Source organism: Camponotus floridanus, unplaced genomic scaffold (assembly GCF_003227725.1).
Source record: "Camponotus floridanus strain SB8 unplaced genomic scaffold, Cflo_v7.5 scaffold13, whole genome shotgun sequence".
NCBI classification, from domain to species: Eukaryota; Metazoa; Arthropoda; class Insecta; order Hymenoptera; family Formicidae; genus Camponotus; species Camponotus floridanus.
This window is the reverse complement of record NW_020229248.1, coordinates 579,280-604,579: the sequence shown is the minus strand read 5'-3', so window position 1 is coordinate 604,579 and position 25,300 is coordinate 579,280. Positions and strand designations below refer to the sequence as shown.

Genomic DNA, 25,300 nt, shown 5'->3' with positions numbered 1-25,300 from the left:
CTAACTTTCGAATATATATATTTCAAGCCAAAAGAAAGAGGTATAAAGTATATAGGATGGAATTTTTGAACAGGCTAAAAAGTGTCCACTTATCGTTGACGGCAAGACAACTGAGCCGGGATCCCCAGAGGATGCAGGGTAGATTTGCATAACTACACCAGCATGATTTATGACGACAGTCCGGACTTACTGTCGCCGGAAAGACGAAAGTTTCTCGCACGGACGCCGTGATATCGCCATGGTTTCGCGCCTGTTTCGCGAAGCGATATCAAGAAAGCCACGGACCGGAGAAAGGTCGCACGACATTGTTCGCCTATAGGCCAATTCAAGTTTCACGGTAGGAAGTTCTGCTCGTCGAGAGATATATACCAAGTTTTCTTCTAGTAGGACGAGTTCTCGCGAAACACTTGGCAATTATCCGTAACTCATCGTTCTCGAAGTTAATCCGGAAATTCGCGGAGTTGGCGATGTTCAAAGATAAATGAGCAAATGGAATGCAAGGTCGCGCGAGGTAGAGACACTAATTGAATTCGAGCAAAATTCCGATACTGTTATTTTTATGTCGCTACAATCTGTTATGTTTATCGATTTCGCTTTATGGATTAATAAGTGTAAAATAAATGTATCGTACACATATTTTATATGATTTAAAATCGGTTAACTTTGAGTGTATTTCACTTGATGTTTTTTATGTGTTTGTGTTTATTTTTTTCTCAATTCTTACTTTTAAACCAATATAAAAGAACCCACAGTTTAAATGGTTTTATATTTCTCTTTTTTTCCGTTTTAACTTTAGGAACAAAATAAACTAAAGTTGAAGTAACTAACGCTGATAAAACTTACTTGGTGTGTGGTAGTTTTATATATCTCACTTACTTAACTTTTTGTTTTATTTTTTCTTTATTTTTAATTCTTACTATCAATAAAATTAACAATAAACGATGATATTTATTATTAACTTAGATAGAACAATTATCTTTTGTAAAGAAAAGTAATAAATGAAATTTTTGCGAAATCTCCTGTAAATAATTTCAATTTAAAATAATCAGCTCGATAATTACAATGGGAGCTTCTTCTTTTTAAGAAGAGATTTTCTCTTATGTCATTAAATCTTCGGAAGGAAGAAAAAGTCAATTTATATTTCACATTTCTGTTTTATCATTTTTTAAGATTGTGAAGACAAAAGAGCTTTCTTCTCTAAACTGCTTACTTTTATGAAATAGCGAAATAAAGGTCAGCTAGCGATGATCGTTCATTTTCTATAGCAAATAATCGAGACATTGAAAAGAACTGGGATTAGCAATTCAACTATAATTTTGCGAGATTTTCGCGCCACAACGCGACACCGGGATGATTCGCTCTTCTTTCTGTCTCGTCGAGTACATTTACACCATCGGCAAAGTGGGTACTTATCCAAGTCACAGACTATAGCGGGGAGAAAGAAAGAGAGAGAAAGGAAGGAAGAGAAAGGAAAAGGAGGCAAAGTAGATAGATAACTCAAGAGTTTCCGTAAATGAGAAAAAAAGAAACTCGGACCAAAAGAAAAGAAAAAGAAGTAACTTGTTGTGACTTCCATAAAAATTCGGAAGCGGTTTCTGAAAAGTTCTAAGAAAAATTCGTTCGCGAACTTTGTGTGAGATTTCGCCTTACTTGACAGCCTCCTTTTTTCTTTGTTTCATATTTCATTGCACTAAAAATGTTATGATTCTTTACTATATAGTGACAAATCGTTTCAGTATTTATTAAGAAAAAAATTTTAATGTTTGTATGAGATATTTCCGTAAAAAAATTATCAATATTTATTTATTTTAATATCAGTATCATAAATGTAACTTTAATGGAAAGAAGTGAATAAGACAAAGCATTAAATCCAAAAACATTGCTCGAATACAAATGATAAATAATTAATTTTTTTCATAATACTCTTTGTAAAAATAATTTTACCGCATCATGACTTATGTAATTTATATTTTATTATCTTTCTCTTCTTAAATGACTCAGTTCATGCATTTTCAAACTTACAATTAATATTTTTTCTCAATTTACGTATTGTAATATAATAAGATATCTGTTCATGATTTTAAATCATATTGTATACTCGCAAAACAAACGGAATATTTCATAATTAAAATGACTGAAACTTAAAATAGGCGTACCGTACGTGAAAGTTATGACCACTGAACACGACTCTTTCGTCTGCGCATATGTGAATGTATAGTCATTGGAGTGTGCCTCAACATATTGTAGTTGAGAGAGATTCACAGCATCAAATGTAATTTATAGGTCACGTTACCATCCAAAATTTTTATCTCATTGATAATATATGATAAAAAAACAATTATCTCGTTAAATTTAATAATCTAATTGATTAAGTAACCATATGAATATCGTGAAAGAGCTGTTCAAAGCAATCATTTCCGGAATTTAATTCAATGAAAATTAATCAATCCGCAAATCTTTGATCTTGATATGCTTCGTTATATATAATTTATGAAAAATATCTTGTTATGTAATTAGTGACTATTCGAAACAGTTTCGCTTCGAGCTCTAATTTCCAATAGTATGGCAGAAATTTCTAGATGCATAATTTTATGAAATAATTCGTTAGCCATTATAATCTTTTCTAACATATATATCTGTCTGTAGTAAAAACTGTTCAATTTCAGTTCACAAAGGGTGGATTCGTTAATATATACGTATATAACTCACCGATATTTTCGACTCCAAGAGCGTTAGCTTTACTCTCTTTATTCTTGTCGTCTCTGTTACACACATCGCCGGTATTCTTCCACCATTTATCGTAGAGGATCTGTATTACACCTTTTTCCTGCAGCTCCAGAATAGCTAGAGATATTTTATCTCTCCAGGGTGAGCCTGCATATAAAAAGCCTTCGTTAGGCCGGTCAAGGGTTTCGCAATTTCTGCCTCAGTAATATAATTCCGAGCGTAAACTTTACTGTTAAATCGCAAGTTAAATATATGTCAAATATATATATGATCTAATAAAATATATAAATATATTTTAAATATACGATTTTCAGAGAAATTCTTCGAATTCTTTCTGTTTCGTGGAAAATAGAATTATTTCGATATAGTATAGTTAGTTAACACTGTACAAGTTACTTTGTACAATGACAAAATACTTTCCTTGAAGGTACATATTCCATGTCGGTTAATGAAGCTGATTTTTCTTTTGCAAAGATTTAATTAGCCACCAGCTGTTTTAGAGAAACTTCTTAACTTTCAATGTTAAATTTGATAATTGTCTCTTAAATTTAACCTTTGTTCAACAGAAGTTACATTGTTATCCTTATCCATATTTACCTTTCGGAGTAGCAATCCCGTATCCTTTGCTATCCAATAGGCCTCCTATTTGCGTCAGATTGCAATCACGTTGAACTGCATAATCGAGCATAGTCGATTCCATCAAAAATGCGAAGTCGCCTTCCAAGACTCTTTTTATGCCTTCTTCATAAGTTTGAACAAACACAGTTGGAGTCTTCGATTCCATAAAACTCCACATTTTCTGATAGATTCCAATTTTCGAATCCTGTTAAATTATACAATTTCAATTGTCCAATTCTATAATTCTTTATATTTGATTCTCTGGTCTGCATTATAAAGTTTGATTAAAAAATTTTAATTAAAAATTCATTTTTAAAATGCGTTGAAAAAAAATGAGAAAATTGATATTATATAAAAGATATTATTAAAAGAGACCAACTGATATTATATTAAAAAAAATTTTTTTCGAACTTACCGGCACTATAAAACAAAGAGAGTTTATTAAACAAAAATTGTTCTTTGATGTTATTTATTATAAAGTTAAATTTAGATATTTTTTGTTTATTACTGCTCTTACTAATTTGCTCGTGCCTCTATAGAAAGAAAGTTAGAAGAAGAGAGATTTATAAAAATAGTGTTTTTGTTCAATAAATAATTATAAAACATATAGTTTTTCGATAAAACATCATGTAGGAAGAGTGTTGATATTACAATAATATTATCAAAAGTATATCACAAATTATATTAGATCAATATATTTTTAAATATATATTTTCTTTCTATTTCAATATAAATATAGCAGATACATAATTTGATGTTTTATATTGTTATGTAATATAATTGTAAATGTACATATAATTTATCATATCTTTCTCGAGTTTTCATAATACAATGAATTACAGTATCCATTAATGTAATGTTTCTATTATCAAAATTCACACACATTTTAATGTCTATTCATGTATATTATATATCATTTGATGCATTGTAAAATAACACAAGAATTTAAACGCAAAAACTGTCTGACGAGAAATGAGATAGAAACTGATTTTAAGGGAAAAAAATCTAATATATTAACTTAGCATTATACTTTTTAATTCATTAATTGCAAAGCATACCCCATATTTCGAGAAGTATAAAATTTTAATTTTTTATTTAATCCCTTGTTTTTTAACCTTTTTCTCTTTAAATTTTATACTTACTCTGAAAAATGTTTTCGTACTTCCACCTTCCAAAGTACCATAAGGTATATCGGTTTGTTCCGCAAGATCGGCGACATTCTCGATCGGCGTTATCATTCTTTCAACCGTCAGAAAGGCCGCCAGATTCGCAGTGTAAGAGGAGATGATAATCAGCGTGAAGAACCACCATATACCGCCTACGATTCTCGTACTAGTTGCCTGATAATGAGGATTAATTTTCCATCTTTATTTCTCAAATGAATTCAATGAAATAATATTACATTTCTCATTCAGCAATTATAGAGATATTTTAATTCGACAATTAAATCACACATCTAGAAATCGATTAACAAGTCAAATTTTGCTCCGCGAATATTATTAATTCAATCGTATTTGTTACTCATTTATATAGATTTCATTACCAAAAATATTAATTTATTAATTGTTTGAAAGATGATTTTATAGATCGCGATATAATTGATTAACATTAATATAATCTCATTACGTAATTTGTTATAATTTTGGAATCGCAATGAATAAATTTTGTATCAATTACATGTGTTTTCGAATAGTCCTTTCGAGCAACATCACTTAGCAGTTTGTCAGACAACGGAGATCATCTAACCCGTGTATCAGCCAAATCAAACAGTATCGAAATCAAACTGGTTGTAAACGCGTGAGAGGAATATCCGTCGTAAAGTTCTAGTGAAAAGGATCTTTCACGTGTGAATGTTTTGCGATGTAACTTCGGATGTAACTGCAGATCTCTCTTACCTCTGTCGCGAAGAATCGTAAGGAGATTCAAAGATCGATCGGAAACGCATCAGGATGAGTGACAAGGTCGATTTAAAGAGCTGGATCGATCCTGACGGGAAATACCGTGCGGCAGTGCGAAAGGAATGCAATACACGCGGGGATCTCGTTTAAAATTCACAGTCGGGATATTTCAACGCATTAACGCCGAGACCGACGATTGCGGAGGCTATTGTCGAATATGGAATATTCGTGACTGGCTCCTCTCATTCTCGTAGACAGCGGTCCTCCCACATTCGGCAGATGTGCAAATGATTTTAATTCTCTACCGCGCGATATATCCGGCGAAAGAGTAATAATGAATGTATTTAATTTTCATAAGCCGAATATATAATATCCACGTGTTTTGCGCTCGTGAAACGACTCTTCCGGGAACAACCCGTTCGCTTATTATTATCCCGATATCGACGGAAGAAATTTTCCGCGCATGTGTGCGAAGAAATTTAAAACGAAAGGCATGCTATTATATTTGCAATATTACTTTCCCTCCTATAACTATTCAACAACGACTCTTGATAATGTCTGGTGTGCCTATGACGTGAAATACCATTTGCTGACACTCGAGACAGTGTCGCGATGACAACCCTGTATGTACACACGTACCACCAGAGTCAATTAGCATCACATGCTGCACAGATACCATAAATATTTATGTTTTCACATGAGATCTTTTTCTCCAGCTCTACTTGTGATTTCTTTTTCTGGAATATTTCTATCGAGCAAATACTGCAATGTTTTATGTCAGTAGACGTTCAATATATCGAGCAGACTGATATTTACTTTTAAATATATTTACTAACAAATACATAATGTACAGTTGTATAAAATGAGGCATTTATTTAAGAAACCGATGCAGTAGAGTTATCAATTACATATGTTAGCATAATTTCTTTATATTTCTTGTATAAATATTAACAATATTTTTTTATTCATATTTTTCATATTGTTTTGAAAACGAACAACAAGCCCCTAAAACAAAAAACACATATTTCATGATTTATAAGTTCAGATGAATTGATATCATGTTCTGATGATTTAAAGTACGTACTACATTACCAAATGTCAAAATTATTGTTTATCAAAATTAATATATAAATAATATCAAAATTAATATTATTTATATACATTTTTATATTATAATATATGCATTTTTTATTTATATTCTATTTTCGTATTTATTATATTTTAAGTGTATTGATAATTTGTAATTATTTTCCTATATTTAGATTAAACGAAATCTTTACCCTGCCACTGGTATTGTTCGGAAAATAATTCATGTCTAATCATTCGAATAAGACGTCAAATCATACAAATTTCTGCGTCCTACGAATGATTGAATAAATGTATGTGTGCGTGTGTAATTAGCAGTAATTACCTTTGAAAGCAGTAATTAGCATTTAATGCGAATTAATATCAAGCGCAATGCAGTATATATCTCTTCTCTATGGTATTTATAATATATAAAAAAATTAGATGTATCTTTGATATAATCAATATAAACTGTGAATCAGAAGGCATTCACAAATAAATAATTTTTTCTTATTATTCTTTTAGATATATTAAAAAATTTCGTCATATTTTATGTAACAATAAGAATATTACGACAAGAGAATTACAAAATACCCAAAATACTCTTTCTATTAATTCTACTTCTTAACAGCATTTTTTTTCTCTAATGCATAGTATGAAGTAAGAAGTTTAGAAAATACTGTTCGATATACTACAGTTCGTCGAAAGAACATCCGTAGCAGCCGTTTGCGTGAAAGCGAAGGAATCGAGCGTCGAGAGAGTTTACTAGCGTGCGAAGTTACTTTCACACTGTGCTTCTTGCATATAAAAGTTCATTGTCCATTAATCCATTGTAGTACCAACTAAAAAGAAAAATCTGGTAAAAAGAATTGATGGATTATTTTCATATTGTGTACATCGATGTTAAAAATATAAAAGTTACTATTTTTAAATGTATATGTACATTTTTATTGCACATACGTAAGTTGTGCGAAAAATAATATCGTGAAACAAGCTGACACATCTCTAATAAATATTATCAGACTCCGTCAATATTTTGCATAATTATTGAAATCAATAAAACATTGCTATAACGATATGTAAAAATAAGAAATTAAAAAACAATTGATTTATATGCATATGCAGGGATAATATGTATTTTCCTAGCATGTTTGGTGAGAAATAGAAAATTTAATCAAACTTGTATTTATTCACTTATCGTTCTATGGAATTTCTTTGTCATAAATTACTTGAATATTATATGTAATTCGACAAACGAATTGTTTTTACATAATCGCGTATATGTAATCAAAATGTGTCACAAATGAAGCACGATGAGATTTCGAGAATAAAGCATGACATATATAAGTAAACTCTATTTCTTTTTTTAATTTTTGTAAGTACAGTATTGAAAAGAAAAAGATATGGCGCGAATAATAACGGGCAGCTCTTTTCATTCCAAATGCCTCCATTGTCCACAGTAGCAATGTCGTTGCCAACCCAGTTTATACTTCTCGTTTATACTCCTTTTGTGAGATTCACGAAAGTCTATACAATATTGCACGTATTATTCGACAACTGAGAGCCAATTGCACACTATTCTGCACCGACATTTTCTTTATCTTATTCTATCGATCATATTACATGCAACGCTCGTATAAATAAAAATCAGTCCAAATATCAGAAGTAGAGATGTAAATAGAAAGAAACAATTTTTTTTATAAAATATGGTTTCTTGTGAACAAAAATAAACCTTATTTTTTTGTTCTTTTCTTTTTTAGATATTTAGTATCTTTAAATTTTAATTATTGCAAGTTGCTTTTGAACTTGAATGAATTATATTTATTATTGATATAAAAACACAGTTTGTAATCTTTTTTTAAATGTACTTTACTCATTATTTTATTATAAAAAAAATAAAATTTTTATGTTTATTTTTAATTATTTTTAATTTTTTTATTTTTATGTTACTTTTGAAAGTAATTTTAATGAGTTAATAAGATTTTTGCGATTAAAATGATGCTGACATAATTCGGATAATTTTTAGTTAGATGTAATAAAAATTTTCATGCATTATGTTTGATATAATTTGCAACAAAATAATTTTTAATAATGCATTAAAATTACTTAAAAAAGTTAATTAAAAATTTTGATTTTTTAATTATATTTACAAAAAAATATAAAGAATAAATAAGAAGAAATAATATTCTATTAAAAAAATGAAAACCAAATTATTTTTGCATTGGAAATATTTGTTTAATGTTTAAAAATATATCATGTTTTACATCTTTAGTCAAAGGAATAATAATTTTGCAAACTAAATAACGAAAGAGCAAATTAATTATTTGCTATGTTTCTTTTCTATATCAGAAATAATATTTCTTTTTTATATCAGAAATAATATTACAACCTGCGATTTTATTCATCACTTTGCGGAATATTAGATATTGTTTTCTTTTGTTAAAATATTTGTTTTAAGTTTTAAATACGCTATATTTTAATTTGAAATATTATTTAGCTGTCTTGTAAAGCTATATTAATGCAAATTTATTACGAATTTTGCAAATGTTTCATATTTTACATTTAAAGTTCTTTTTATTTTAAAGTTAATTTTATTTATAATGTTTATATGCTCCTCATGATACTTATGCACAGTGTACTTATACATACTTTTGTGCCATTATTTTATATTTATTTATCTTTCACTTGAAATAAAATTCGTTGAATTTCACATTGTACGCAAATAAAAATTACATTTAAAAATTGTGTATGTAACTGAGAGATTTGCGACATTTTACGTGGTCAGTAAAAATGCAGCAGTACAATTAGGCTACAAACATAAATTTGTTTTATATTGTTTTTCTACACAAGCTTACTTTAAAAGAATAATGTTTTCCAGGAGCAAGAGAAAACTTTTTTACATAAGATATGGATAAAGTTTCGTTTTCTCCATTTACGCAACATTGTAAAATTAAAGAGAGATATATTCAAAAAATCAATAATAATTTTAAATACATCTCTTTCTCTATTATTATTTATATTTATATAGAAGCACTAAAAGAAATTTGTATACATATTAAATTCTTCGACAGATATTAAAATAAATTTTCATCGACCGGTTGTCGTATCTTTTATTTCCCGCAAGATATACTGAGATATTGTGGCTAATAAAGTTTCTTCTCCTACTGCTTTTCACACATGGTTGAGTGAGTAATTTCTAAAGTATATATATATATATATATATATATATATATATATATAATTAAAAAGGATAGAAAATTGTTTCGCACAAAAATGATCTTGCGCAGCGTGAATGTAGACACGTAAAAAGGAAACAGACTTCTAACATAAAGAAAGGATTTTATTGCATCGTCATTATTTTTCGAGTAAATCTGGAGATCAGTTTTTCTTTGATGTGTTAATACTATTGGAAATAAATCAAGAAAGGGAAAAAAGAAAGTTACTATATAATAAGTTACGCGGACAATAATCATTCATTGTTTCTCGGAGTGTGTAAGTTGTCAAATTACTGAATACCAAAAATTTCATACAAATTTTACAATTTGTAATTTTATATTCTTTTTATTATTATGTTATGTCTTATATTATTATGTTTTTCTATTATTGTTATTATCTTCTTATATGTTTTATATTCTTCTTATTTTTATTATTATATTCTTCTTGTTATTATTATTAAATTATTCTATTTTAAATAGATTTCGTCTATTATCCTATTAACAAGACCGAATAATAAAGTCAAACGAACAACTTATACATTCTCGTAAAAAGAAAATTTCCACCGAGATGCCGTAAAAACTGGAGGATCGACATTTTAATGCATGTATGTATAAAGAGAAGTACAGGATTACGGTGCGCAGAAATGGCTCGTTCCATTTTACGCTTTGATCAAAATTTGATTGAGCCGTGTGGTAAAGTGATTCACTATTCTCCAGTCTCGCTAACACGTTGCTTAAACGAGCATTTTGCCGTCGTAAAATCTTCAGGGAGAAGCCGAAATCTTATATCTGAACACATAAATTACGCAGCTCTTCCTTTAATTAGCGCTGTAAAATATCTATGAAGTTGATATTTGACGCGAGTATACTTATACGTTGCGAGTTTTCAGAGATCCGACAAATTTTCTCGAAAATGCTGGCAACTGCGCGCGTTTGTTAATAAATTAAGAAACATTTCTCAGAGCTTTTTTGACTCTTTCTCTCTCTCTTTCTCTTTTCTTTCCGTTTTCTTGCTTTTTTTCTTTTTTTCTGATGGAGCGTAGGGTTGAGATCACTGTTACATAAGTATGCCGACTGTAAACTAAAAGCTGTTGGTCAGGCTAAACTCGTTTACAGTTCTCAGTAGTGAAACGTCGTCACTATCCAAATTTAAGACGCTCACGTGACTATTCTTATGACAATATGATAATGATTCTCGGCAAGTGATACCGATTCGAACATAGAGATTACTGTTTAATTTATGTGTACATTGTTTTTTATTATATATTTCGTATTATTCTATAGAATCGCACGTAAACATTTGATTACAAAAAATGAAAAATTGAAAATGCAGATATGATGCGAAACGTTATTTTTTTATCTTATATGATATATTCTCTCCAGAAAAAGAGAAATGTAACGATTTCTTGATTTTCTTTTTCGTAAAAAAGTACTGCATTAAAAAGCCTGTTGCTGCAGATATTTTTAATTTGCCATTGTTTATTTATTAAATAATTATATCTGTTATTTATCTGTGTAATATGTTAATGCGAGAATAAGTAACGAGAAATCACAAGTAAGAATTATAGTCATTTTAAAATGGTGACTTTATTATCAGTTATATATATATATATATATATATATTTATTTATTTATTTATTTATTTTAGGGAATATTCATTTAAAGATCTAATTACACAATCGGGATTATTTCGCACCACTCAGCGGGTGCGTACCTGCAAAGGACAATTGCAGTTTGGATAGTGTCGGCTCCACCCATTCGTAGGGTGAGAATCTTGCTACTATTCATATTGTCAGGGAAACCATCACGTAGGCGTCTGACAGGGACAATCAGATTTCCACAGCGAGGGGATTCATAAACGAGAAGAGGCGTGATGGCATGCGTTCGGTCACCTGAAGCAATGACATTTGTTTTGACGTTACTAACACGTGACAAATTGACCTGATTGACCTGATTCGAAGATAGGATTATGATGGAACGCAACAGTGCGCCCGTTCATGTTCAATCATCGCGTCGTATTTCCTGTTGGAAAATAATTTGGAGGCACGAACCGTTTATAATTCTTCCACCGGCTTCTTTCACAATATCCAGTTTCTCGAGTGGCACGAAAGACGATTCTTTATTTCGCTGGAATTGTAGGAGCGTATTATTCTTCGGCGTGTCGGGTAAAACACAATAGCGCACTCTGAACGCAATCGCGGTACGTGCTGCTTTATTTTTTAATGAGACATCGCTAACGTGAGAGGGTAATCGATATTGAATTTTAAAAAGCAACAATCTATTGTAACAATAAGGCAGACAATAACGGACTTTAAATAATATATTATAATTTTAAATATACCAGATTATAATTTGAAATATACGTAAATTCAAGAAATTATCCGCGTTCTAGTTTTACAATTACAATAAAGGACTTACAGATATATCATTTTTCCACATAGTCCACATATTTGCTTTTTAATGCATTTAGTTTAGCGTTCCACAAGTTTGTTTATATCAGAGAAAAATGGTTTTGGATGCGCTGTCAGTCACACATGCATGGTGTCTTTCATATGTTAAACCATAATGTAAAAAATTGATGACCTGCTGTTGCTCATACAGTTGAAACACTTTAAAATTTAGATTGAGATCTGAATTTTCCACTATATAGCGTTGATCAACCTCTTTTTTGGATGGACTAACGAAATGATAATTTGAAAGGGCAAGATCAGGGCTATGCTGGATAAGATCTTCAGATTTTGAAGTATTTCAACTGTATGAGCAACAGCAGGTCATTGATTTTCTATGAACTTCGAAAGACATAAATGCATGCATGGCTAACTGTGCAATCAGAAATATTTTTCTGAGAATCTGAGCAAACTTGTGGATCACTAGATCAAGTGAAAATCAAGGGGAAAAATGTGTGGAACATTGTATATGTGTGGAAAAATTATGTATGTCCCTGTAAATTCTCTGTTATAATTGTAATAAATTGTAGAAATAAAACGCGGATAATTTTTGATTCAACCTCGTATTTTAGAAATTCAATAATTAATTAATGCATCTATAATTTGTATATAAGAAAAATGTGAAATTTGTACATAAGATTTTTCTGCACTAACCAATGTAAATTATACGAATAATGCATTAATTAGTTTCGAACAAAACAAATAATAGTATAACATTCTTTATAAAAATTATACGAAATTAAAAATTGTTATATTATTGATCAGCGTCTCAATCATCTTTCTAGTTTTAGTAGTTCTACTTTCTTATAGTTCTCTGTAATATTGCAAATACGTGTTTCGCAACATAAGCAGATTTAAATCGAATTGACGAGCACCTGTAAACATACATGTGCTGTTTGCGCCTCGGTAAGATGATGGATTTATGTACGCGCGCTGCCTCATGAATAAGATTCGTATAATACTTGTTATGCTCGAACGCGTGAGAAGAACCTCGCGTGATATCGGATGAGAGTCCCGATGGTGCAGTCTCGGTTTACGTGCGACTATAAAAAATAAGTACGTAGTCCAATAATGGAGCACATTGAATGTACCTTAGGGTTGAGTCCGCTGCCTTGCCTTAGGAAGGTGCCGGTGATGAACCAGAAACTGTTGCTGACGCTAAACTGGTTCTCGACCACGTCGCTCTCGGCCAGGCATGGATGCGGATTGTTCCACTCGTATGGGCTGAAGCGCGCCATCACAAAGAGAGTGAAGCTCACGAGCATGTAGGCGGCGAGCACGTAAAGCCAGATCTCGATCGCGAGCGGATTCATGAAGGAGAAAAGCCTCGTCGGTTGACCGGATGGCACCTAAATTATGTCACGCTACGATTTTAATTAAAACGGATCCCGTCTCGTGGCGCGACGCGGCACGAAACAATTACCTTTCGCTGAACGATGGTATTCAATGATTCTCTTTACGAATATTTGACGATACGACAAGATAGAGAATTTAGAAATTATGAAACTACGAGATGCGGATTATTATTATTTGATGAATTAATTTTTTTCTTTACGTTTAATTAGAGATTCATCTTGCATATGTCGATAATCATGGAATAATTAAGATATCTGTTTATGTTTTACATTATTTAATGAGCTCTATGTTATATAGTATGCGATAATGGTTTGCTCATATGGACATCGATTTCATAAACTGGATAATAAATGTATAAATTGAAGTGTGTAATCAGGAAATGAACATGGAGGTAAATATCTGTACTTTAATAAATGGATGATGAAAATGATATTGCGTGTAGAGAGAGAGATATAATCTTAAAAGAAATTTAACGAATAAGATATTAAAACTCACCTTAAATAAGATTCCAATTCCGAGATTCATAAACGGCTTTGTAAAGTCTATTACGCTTTCCCTGGCATAATTAATCGTCATGGAAGCAACCGCCAGATCCGCTCTCTGAAAAAAGGTGTAGCATCCAGGGAAGTTAAAGAAATTCAATTTTCTGGCGAAGTTGAAATCTGTACAAAAATACGAACGCTTATAACATAAAGAGAAGCGGTAAAAATTAATATTGAACAAAGTATTCCTTTCGCTAAATATTAAGTCATTCATAGAATCCTCGCTCTTGAAGAAGCGGATATGTAGAGATGAAGAAGTAAAAGCAAATCTGACTTCTTCAGATAATGAAGATAATCAAGACACATTGTGACATATATGCACCAGGTAAATGCATTTTATAACTCGTACTGAAACGTGAACGAAAGCATCGCAAAATTACTGATAAATTCTCGTTCCATGTTCGCGCGAGAAAGTTTACCTTGCGAGATGGTAGATGCATTCTTTATGAACGGATGAACGTCACGGGCTATGAAGCACTGTTCGCGTCATCCTCCGTTTTGAAATATCCGCCTACGGTTTCGTAGGTTTCCAGGTTAAGGCGTCATCTCTTTTCACAAGGAGCAGATTGCTTTGCATGTTTCATAAGCCGCTGATCTTCGGTATTCAACGAATATGCCAGAAAGGGACGAGCCACAAATTTTGCAAAATGTATGCTTTTGTAAGTGTAGCTGTTTTGTTTTTTGCGTTCCAAATTAATGTCAGTTATGTACGAGAATCTTCTTTCTTTTTATACACCGCATATATGGGTACGCATATAAACATATTTAGAATAAATTTCAGCTCTAAGATGATCAGTTGTTATAAATATGTATATCAACAGTGTTAGTTCCATGATATGTATATACATTATTTTTTATATTAGCTTTCATGAAAATCAAAAATATATGTGATATGTATAATATATTAAATTACTAACTTGTTAAAGATGCAACATTATATTCTGTAAAATATTGAGAGATTTTTAATTAGTATTCTAAATATATCAAGACATATATATATTTTTATTATATATGTATCATATGTACAAAATACGGGTTGCAGGTAATAAAATGTTGCATTTGCATAAAATATTGCTTAATATAAAAAGACAAACAGTTCATATATCACGAACAATATAGATTCGGTGATAAAATGTCAAGAGCACCTTAGAATCCTACAAATATATATATGCGATATGGTATATCGAGATTATCAATTTGATAAAAAATACCTGAATTTTTTATTGTACATAGATAGAAGTTTTATCACGGATAGAGAGACGCATGTCGGATCAGTTTAAGCATGTATATGTCAATCATGCAACATATGTCTGATATAAGCACGCATAAAGCGTACGAAAAAAGATTCCGGCAATAGTGAAACATTTAGATCATTGTGTATTCATTCGCTTTGCATCAATGATTAAAATATGATTGCAGATATCAATTTTTCAAATGGCCATTAACGGAGTCCCTTTTCTGAATTCAATATTGCATTGTATGCCTATGTACTAACGTACAAATTGTCAAAGTCGTCAGTATTTTCAATATTACATAGCCTTATGTATATCTCTTTTTTTCGCATTCGATTCTGTTATTTTTACGTAGCGATATTGAACTGCGCGCGATTTTATCGCGAATACAATCTGGTTTTTACACATGCGTATGTCCGTCGTTTGGCTGGTGTATCGCGCTCCTGTGTTTTCATCGATGATTCAACGATTGAAACCAGAAATCCAATAAGAACTTATTCCCTTTTCAGAAGTTCCCTTTACCCGATGCATTAACGTTCAGCTGTAACATTTTCCATTTTTCGTTCGAGATGCGCACACGTATCTTCTCTCTTTCTCGCTAGTAACGTCTGCGTGGAATACGATCGCGAGAAAACACAATGCGAATAGAGAGCTTCTCTCGTGATAACGAAAAGACAACATTTACCTTCTTCCGGATACGATCGTGAAAAGTTAGAGCTATAATAAAAACTTGAAGAAGAATTTTTGTGTTGTTAAAAAATATCGGGATTTTTTATTTCAAATTTCCTATTATTTTGTTTGATAATACGCTTATACAATTGTAATGTAAAGTTGACAATATTTTATAGGACAACATATTGCTTCGAATTGAAATTTCAATTGCAAGTTTGCACCATTTTCGTCATTATCTCAATAGAATGTTTTGTCAGTAGTTTTGCATGAGAGATCCCAAACTTTGAGTGAATTGGAGTATATAAAATATTTTTATCGACATTTGAACATTCTCTTAAATCTCTAATAATTAAAAATGAGAGATACAACTGAAATTTTAATACATCGTTCATTTAATGTCCTAAATGTCCCGTTTAATAATTGTAATTTTGCAATGATTAATCGTGGTTTCAATTTGTAGTAGATATTATGCGAACATCGCGTGCGCGTCTACTCGATCATGCAGACAATAATGGATCGGTGACGCAAATTAAATCCGAAAGACGCTCGGATGCGCATACATCAAACTTTGATTTTAATAACTGCACGATTTTACAATTCAAATAACGGGAGAGGGAGGTAACATCTGTGGTTTTGATCTATGAATCGAAATATCGAGTATCCTCTCTGTTCTGTTATGGAAGAAACAGTTAATCTAGGTAATTCTTGTATCCGACTACAGGCGTAATGAAATTCCTAGCGGGATGGATTTATTGCGAAACGCCCGCGAACGCCCGCGGAAATTTACTTTGCTTCACACATAAAATCGACCCTTTGGGTCGCATTTCCCCACTCTCTCTCCTCGATATGTTTCTCCTAATATACCGTTGTAATTCGGCCAACAATATTAATCTTTTACGGAACAAATTAATTTCGACAATGAAGCCGATGTTATAAATATGCTATCTTCATTTTCAGTGTTGACACAATCATCGATTTCTGTTATGTAAACTATTTTATCAAAATTTGGAAAATGTTATTTAATTATTCATTATTTTTAATGTTTGGAGAAACATGAAGGATTGCAATAAACTATTTAAATTCGACGTAGTGGTTTAATTAATCGCATATATCTTGATTAATTTTTATCTTATTTTTAATGTAACATTTATCGTGTTTTTTCCAATTCTCGTAATGTTGATGATATAGCAGCTTTTGTTTTAATTTGGCGTATTATTGTAAATTATTTCTCGGCTTATCTTATTTCATTTCTTGCTATATTGAATTATCTCGAATTGTCGCGGAAAAGGAAATAAGATTTACGTATTTGATATCTTACCTTCTCCATGAGCTCGCGCACGATACCATTCCACTCTTCCGTCTTAGTATCGTACACCCCATACATGTGATCCGGCACCAATTTGATCGCGTATTGGAAGCCGACCTGACCGGCAATCCACTTGAGCAGATCGATGCAGAAGCCCTCGAACCTCGCGTTGCCAGTCAAATTCTTGTCTTCCTTTACCATGACGTAGGGTCTTTCCTGCAAAAGATTGGATCGTATTGATAGATTGTAGAATCGTGCTCATCGTGACAGAAGCAGCGGTGCGGGGGCAATCCTTAAAAGCCCTTATTTCCGCGCGAAAAAGCCGTATCAAAGGTGCGGAAAAAGCCGCCGTTCAATGCGAATATATGGCATTCTGATCTTGTCCCTCAAACATTTCTTTTTTCCGATGCCAACCATGAATTTTTCATTTTCCCGAGAATACACGAGGACGTAAAAGCTTCTCTTCAATAACTAAGATTCTTCCTTGATAGTTCGCGATTTCACGATATTCCCTTAATACGCTTAAAACGCTTTTAAATGTTTCCTTAAAAAATAATATAAGTTAAATTTTTGTATTATTTATTCATTTGCCATAAAAAATTGAAATTTGTAACAGCCTATTATTTAATATAAGCGATTATTTTTTTATCAATATTTAATGTGGAAATCCAAAAAAATTATCGGAATGAACGGAATTAATTTGAACGTGCATAGGGCCACAAACGCTAATTTAGGCACAAGATGCCATTACCTCTCTCGTCATCACTATGAGCGTAATGTTGGTCGCTGTGGTCTCGTAAAAGGCGTCCAGATCCGTAACATTAATGCCGGACCCGGATTTCCATTCGCCAACTTTAACGAGCTCCTCCTTCTTTAGCTTCAAAAGATCAAGCTTAAAATTGGTTCTTTTTCCTTCATTGAATTCGATATGTCCGGTTAATCCGTGTAAGCCTGCCTGCAACAGAAACACTCGCATAAGCCTAAATTGTTATTCTTTTATGCGCGTCATATATAATTAACATATAAAATTAAATTAAATTAAATTAACAACAATTAAATAAAATAACAATATATTTGTCATATCATATTTTGAACATTATAAGTATTTTAATTATTGATACGAATAAAATTTTAAGTTTTCCTACGTAAAGAGCATGGTACGATTAACTTTGCTTTCATGAAAATGCATGTAGCTTAGTTGTATAATTCTTCGAGGCTTTATATCTCTTTATTTAAATATAGGTAGGATGTGTTGAAAATTGCATTTTTATGTAAATAGTGGCCTTCCACATGATAACAATATCTCGAAGTAATGAAACATAACGCAAAAATACCCCGTCCAAGCCGATATTGAATGAAACGCGAGAATCGAAAAAAAAAAAATAAAATTCTCATATGATTTCTCGCAACATTGCGCTTATACTTGTTTAATGACGAATGCAGCCGGATTCGCCGTTCGTTAAATCACATGCGTCTGATGCCTGTTAAATTTATTTTTCCTCCGTGTCTAGTAACTCAGAGATACGCACACACTCGCGCACGATTCATTGCTGACGGCCTACATTTCCGGTCTGCATGCAACCGGCGAAATTTTTCGCATTAATTACCGTTTGCGGTCTACCGGTGGTCTCCGCATAGTTTATTTGATTTACATCTCTTTTTTACTGTATATCCATCGCCGAGCTTGGTGGAATATTCCATCCGAAATGGAACTCCTTTCTAAACTCAGCCATTTAAATCTATAAAAATTCCAATAAGATAAATTCTATATATGAGTATTCCCTCGCGTAAAACATTTTTCAAACGAAATAATTTTGACTGTTTAATTATTTCGTTACTCAAAGGTTTTATTAATTACTGGTCGAAGCTGTAATTAATGATTGAAGAATTAACATTACTCATGTGTTTTGTGATTTTATTCAACGAAATGTTTGTTTGGATTTTATCATTAAATAATACACGAAAAATTTTTTGAATATTTTGTGGTCGGGCTGACATACGATTGTACAGTTATATTTTAAATATTTCTCGTATTTTATTCCACTTGAATTTGGATTCATTCGAGGATGATAATGATACGAAATGTGAGAACACATTGGGTTTACTATACAAGATTTATATGACAATTTATATTGCATCTGCATTGAGAATTTGAATCAGTTCGGTCGGATTTTTACGCGGTTGTTTCGTTCATATATTGCTTAACACACTGCAATAAAAATAAAGACAAATATGAAAACAAATATTTTAATTGTCGCTTACAAATTTATATATATATATATATATATATATATATATATTTTTATATAATACTTATAAAAACAAAAGATTATTGTTAAAAATAATATTTAAAAAAGAGCATATGTATGTTTTTTATACACAAGTATAAAATATTATTATTAAAAATATTTTTTACTCTTTATCTCCTTTTTCTCTATGTCTTTAATTGTCTAAAACATATTAGTACTGATTTGAAAAAATTATTTCGGCTTCGAAAAGTTGTTACACTGCTTGAAACTATATTTCGATCATAACAAAAAGTGCATTGCGGATCGGAGCTATGAATTTTTACGAATTTATGGATTGGTACCTGTTAACATGATTTAACGAAGGCCGACGTACAGAAGTGCAACGATTTTCGCTCGTCCGTGCTACGTGCAGTTATTTCGATAACGTATATTTACAAAGCTCTGAAAGCGTATATCAAATTATCTCGCATAGCAATCGTCTTTCATAAATCCAGACAGCTGGCGAGAATTTCAGCAATGATTTCAGCAGCGAACCTGAATTTCTTTTCAGCGGCGTTATTGCGATCGCGCCGGCCACATGGATCGATAAATCTTCATCGTGTGGATCGATAAATCTCTACCATATCTCGTCAACATCGACGTCAACGACCGTCAGTACTCGCGCCAGTCAAAAATATGCCAATGCACGTGAAACAAATGGCAGTAAAGCGTACCGGAAGTGACCGGTCGGTGGTGCATCGTATCGCATGTATTTACGATAGTCGATGTACTCTCGCCTGACGTATACGCACGTTAATTGCGTCTATGTGTGACACGATATATAACGCGTATAACATCGCTACGCTTGCGTTTTATGCAATAAAATACGCAGCTCGGAATATTTTGCAGAAACATGTTGCTGTAGGGATTTAGTTTCAAAAAGAAGAGGATAGAAGATTAAAATTACGTGTGGCATTTGTAAAGGATCAATGCGAAGTATATTAATTTGTTTATTGTAAGATTCTTTTTAATTTTGTTAAATCGTAAAATATTATTTAGCTGTTTTTAGAAGAGCTAAGATATAGAGAAAGAAACAAAACGAAAATGAATCTACTTTTCAACGAGAGAAAATATATTAAAATTGTATATAAAATATAATTTTGAAATTCAAAGAAAAGTAGTAAATCATATATTATCATCAATTTTGATATATTTTTAATATAATGTATATATATATATATATATATATATATATATATATATATATTGCAATATATATTGATATTGTTAAATATTAAACATATTGTACTAAACATTGTTCCAACCAGTAAATGTTTATATATATTTGCAATATATATATATATATATATATATATATATATATATATATATATATATTGCAAATATGAAACATTTACTGGTTGGAACAATGTTTAGTACAATATTTTTAATATTTAACAATATCAATTTATATTAATCTGCATTAAACAATGTGTGTTTTATATTTATATAAAACAGTTAAATATAAACTTTTAAATCCGTTAATACCAGATCCTTTACAATAATTCCTTTTCTAGAGAACGATATTATTTGTAAAAGCAAAATATAAGAAATTTTTTATAAAGAATCAATCTCTATATTATAAATTGAGATTTTTCATTATCTAAAAATAGCCTTTATCTAAAAATAGTTGTTTGCTTTATTATTTCAAATTGAAATTTATGGAACAGCTATTATATTTTCATGTAAGTTGCGTATGTTGTGTTATTCAATTTATGTTATATATTTATTCGGACCTACACATATATATTACTCGGATTGGTTTATATACCCACAACGTCGCCTTTTCGCATCTACATATACAATAATAATAAATTATATTCCCGTTTGCAGCTAAAATAGATACCAATTTGCAAGCATTCTAGAGCGTAATAGAAACACCACTGCGCTGTTTGTAAATTTACTTATCTAAAGGTTGTAACGAAAGCATATTACAAGACATTGTTGCTATCGCTATTATGAGGTAAGGAAAACTATATTCAATTTTATTATATGTAATATTAAACATACTATGAAATATCATGAACTTAATTATAAATCAAAACTGTTGTCGCATTGTTTAATTAATAAAATTGAATCGATAAGTTATTCAGATATAGTAAGTTATATAGATCAGTAGAATAAGTGTAAGAATAAACTTTACATAATTTATAAGCTTTAATCCATATTCAATATTTTCATTACTTTAAAATAAAACTTGTGTAAAATTAAATAAATCTAAAGAGAAATAAAGTTATAATAAATTTAAAAAAACATGTCAAATTAAAATATACAGTTTATATATTGAATTTTACGTATTAATTAATTAAATTTTATATAATTTATAAGTTTTTATTAATTCGATATTTTCACTAGTATTTCAAATTGAAACTCGCGAAAAATTAAATAAATCTCAAAAGAAATAAAATTATAGTATGTTAAAAAATATGTTAAATTAAAATATATATTTCATATATTTTTTATATTAATTAATTATATTAAACAATTTAAATTATATTCAATAATATATATATATATATATATATATATAATAAATTATATTTTATAAAATTGTTAAATGCATTAAATAATAATATTTTATATTTCTGTTTGTAATAATATCATATAAAATTTTATATTATTGTTTTAATATATATATATATATATATATTATATATATATATATATATATATATATATTAAAACAATAATATAAAATTTTATATGATATTATTACAAACAGAATAAAATATTATTATTTAATGCATTTGACAATTTTAATAAAAAAAATATAATTTATTTCAGATGGAAATACTATATGTGGAATACTATATGTGGAAAGAGAATTTATTTCAAACGACTTCTATTTCTACTATTATTTGAAACGAATTCTATTAAAAGTGATGTAATATTCATGTACATGTGTAGTTTCATTTTTACAAGCTTTTTTATATTTATAAGATTTTATAAAATTTTATATATTTTACATATTTTATAATGACTGATTAATTATTTCATATTTTGCACTGGTTAATTATTTCTTATTTACGCGCATTTGCCTCTCTGTGTATATTTACGCGTATATATCCTTCACCTTTAGAGTACCTGAATAGGCAAAAGCCGCAAAAACCGCCTATACTTGGCGCGGTGCATTAATCTTGCCGTTTTTGCAATGGGTTTTAGCTTTCAGCGCTCAGCTCGGATTGCTTAAGCGGTGTAAGATTTGCGGTTTTCAAGCATAAACTGTAGAGTTTATAAAAATTATAATCTAATTAATAATATATACATATATATATATATATATATATATACATACATACATATATACATACATACATATATATATATACATACATAGATACTAGCGTGCGCGCGCGCATACACACACACGCACACACACATTCACAGTATACGCATATTATCACAAATGCATGACAACATATATCAGTGTTTTTAAACTTTTTACATTCGTGGTATAATCATTTTTCCCATCGATTAAATGGCATATGTGATATTTAATAAAATATTCGATAATTATTTACATTAACTACATTAATTATTTACATTATTTGATTAATTTTTCTCTTTGTTTTATTTGACAATCTCTTATCATTTTTGAGATATTAACAAAAAAGATTTATGGCGATTTCTATCAATGTCGTTTAACTTTAATCTTATTGTTAGTTTAACTCACTCTTTGTCCCCTTCTAACTGTTTCTTTAGAAAGAGACAAAAAATGAGTTAAGCTAAGATTAAAGTTAAGCGACGTTGGCAGAAACGGCCATTAGTAATTAAAACGTGATTTTTTAACACATATACATTTAATCCGTTAATGTAAATAATTACTAAGTTCTTTTTTAAATATAAACTTATGGAAATAAAAAAATTCTACTTTTTTATAAAATATTTATTATAATAATATATTATTATGAAGCAGTTTCTAAAATATTACTATCTATACAAAAGTATTAATTAATACTAAAACATTTTATTATAGATGTTTTAAGTATATTAAAATAAAATCCAGAATATTTTATATACATATATGTTACACTAATGCAATTTATGTTATAACATAATTTAAAAATTTAAATAATTTAGATAATTTAGAATGTGTGTGAGAGAGAGGGGGGGAGGGAGGGAGACGGAGAAAGAGAGAGAGAATCATTATTGAGAAAATGAAAAAAGGTCAAGCAATATATAATATGATCTGAATATAATGTGATATATATATATATATATATATATATATATATATAAATGATGTATATAATATAATCTGAATATAAATAATAAATATAAAACTGATAAATAATTTATAAATTACTTACCGCATATTGTTGTTCCGTACGTTGCCCAATGCTTTTTCATACTTGTTTTTCCTCTCCTTTGTCATTTCTTCGTTGCACTCACATTCACTCCGAAAACAAGATTAATTAAGGTTAGTTATATACGCAACGATCGTGAGACACTTTGCACGGCACTCCCGATCGTGTAATCGCGATTAGTATTGAAGCATAATACGTTATGATAATTATAATTAATACTTTTAATTGTAATTATTTAATATATAATATAAAACACTCATATACATTTTAATATTTCGTGTATATGTTAAGTACCTAAAATATTTCGGCAATGAATGAACAATAACACATTCGGCCTTAGCGGCGTACGACGTGTTGTGTTTATACATGTCACAGCCTTCATATCATTCGCATGGTAACATTCGAGGAGTAAGGTGCGAAGTACTTCGTATATCGTCAAATTTTCTTTCTAACAATAAAACGCAATCGCGATTAATATTGAAGCATAATACGTTATGATAATTAATACTTTTAATTGTAATTATATAATATATAATATAAAACACTCATATACATTTTAATATTTCGTGTATATGTTAAGTACCTAAAATATTTCGGCAATGAATGAACAATAACACATTCGGCCTTAGCGGCGTACGACGTGTTGTGTTTATACATGTCACAGCTTTCATATCATTCGCATGGTAACATTCGAGGAGTAAGGTGCGAAGTACTTCGTATATCGTCAAATTTTTTTTCTAACAATAAAACGCAATCGCGATTAATATTGAAGCATAATACGTTATGATAATTAATACTTTTAATTGTAATTATATAATATATAATATAAAACACTCATATACATTTTAATATTTCGTGTATATGTTAAGTACCTAAAATATTTCGGCAATGAATGAACAATAACACATTCGGCCTTAGCGGCGTACGACGTGTTGTGTTTATACATGTCACAGTCTTCATATCATTCGCATGATAACATTCGAGGAGTAAGGTGCGAAGTACTTCGTATATCGTCAAATTTTCTTTCTAACAATAAAACTCAATCGCGATTAATATTGAAGCATAATTCGTTATGATAATTATAATTAATACTTTTAATTGTAATTATTACGCGATCGGGAGTGCCGTGCAAAGTGTCACGATCGTTGCGTATATAATTCACCTTAATTAATCTTGTTTTCGGGAGTGAATGTGAGTGCAATGGAGAAATGACAAAGGAGAGGAAAAGTATCCAAAAGCACTGGGCAACGTACGGAGCAACAATATGCGGTAAGTAATTTATAAATTATTTATTATTTATATTCAGACTATATTATATACATCATTTATATATACCATTTATATTCAGATCATATTATATATTGCTTGATCTTTTTTCATTTTCTCAATAATGATTCTCTTTCCTTCTTTCTCCCTCCCTTCCCCCCCTCTCTCTCTCATTCTAAATTATTTAAATTATTTAAATTTTTAAATTACATTAGTATAACATATATGTATATAAAATATTCTGGATTTTATTTTAATATACTTAAAATATCTATAATAAAATGTTCTCGTATTAATTAATACTTTTATATGAATAGTAATATTTTATAAACTGCTTCACAATAATATATTATTATAATAG

At 30.1% G+C, this 25,300-nt stretch overlaps 1 protein-coding gene across 1 annotated transcript in view; it reads right to left on the bottom strand.

The window, feature by feature from the left end:
- Nucleotides 1-25,300, bottom strand: part of LOC105253320 (glutamate receptor ionotropic, kainate 2) — a 145,060-nt gene that overhangs the window by 8,344 nt on the left and 111,416 nt on the right. The window contains exons 9-15 of the mRNA XM_025406015.1: nucleotides 17,830-18,033; nucleotides 17,091-17,294; nucleotides 13,822-13,926; nucleotides 13,062-13,319; nucleotides 4,488-4,685; nucleotides 3,325-3,550; nucleotides 2,710-2,874 (exon numbers count right to left, since the gene is read on the bottom strand). Of these exons, the coding sequence (XP_025261800.1) occupies nucleotides 2,710-2,874; nucleotides 3,325-3,550; nucleotides 4,488-4,685; nucleotides 13,062-13,319; nucleotides 13,822-13,926; nucleotides 17,091-17,294; nucleotides 17,830-18,033 (1,360 nt within the window). The remainder of the gene's footprint in view (nucleotides 1-2,709; nucleotides 2,875-3,324; nucleotides 3,551-4,487; nucleotides 4,686-13,061; nucleotides 13,320-13,821; nucleotides 13,927-17,090; nucleotides 17,295-17,829; nucleotides 18,034-25,300) is intronic.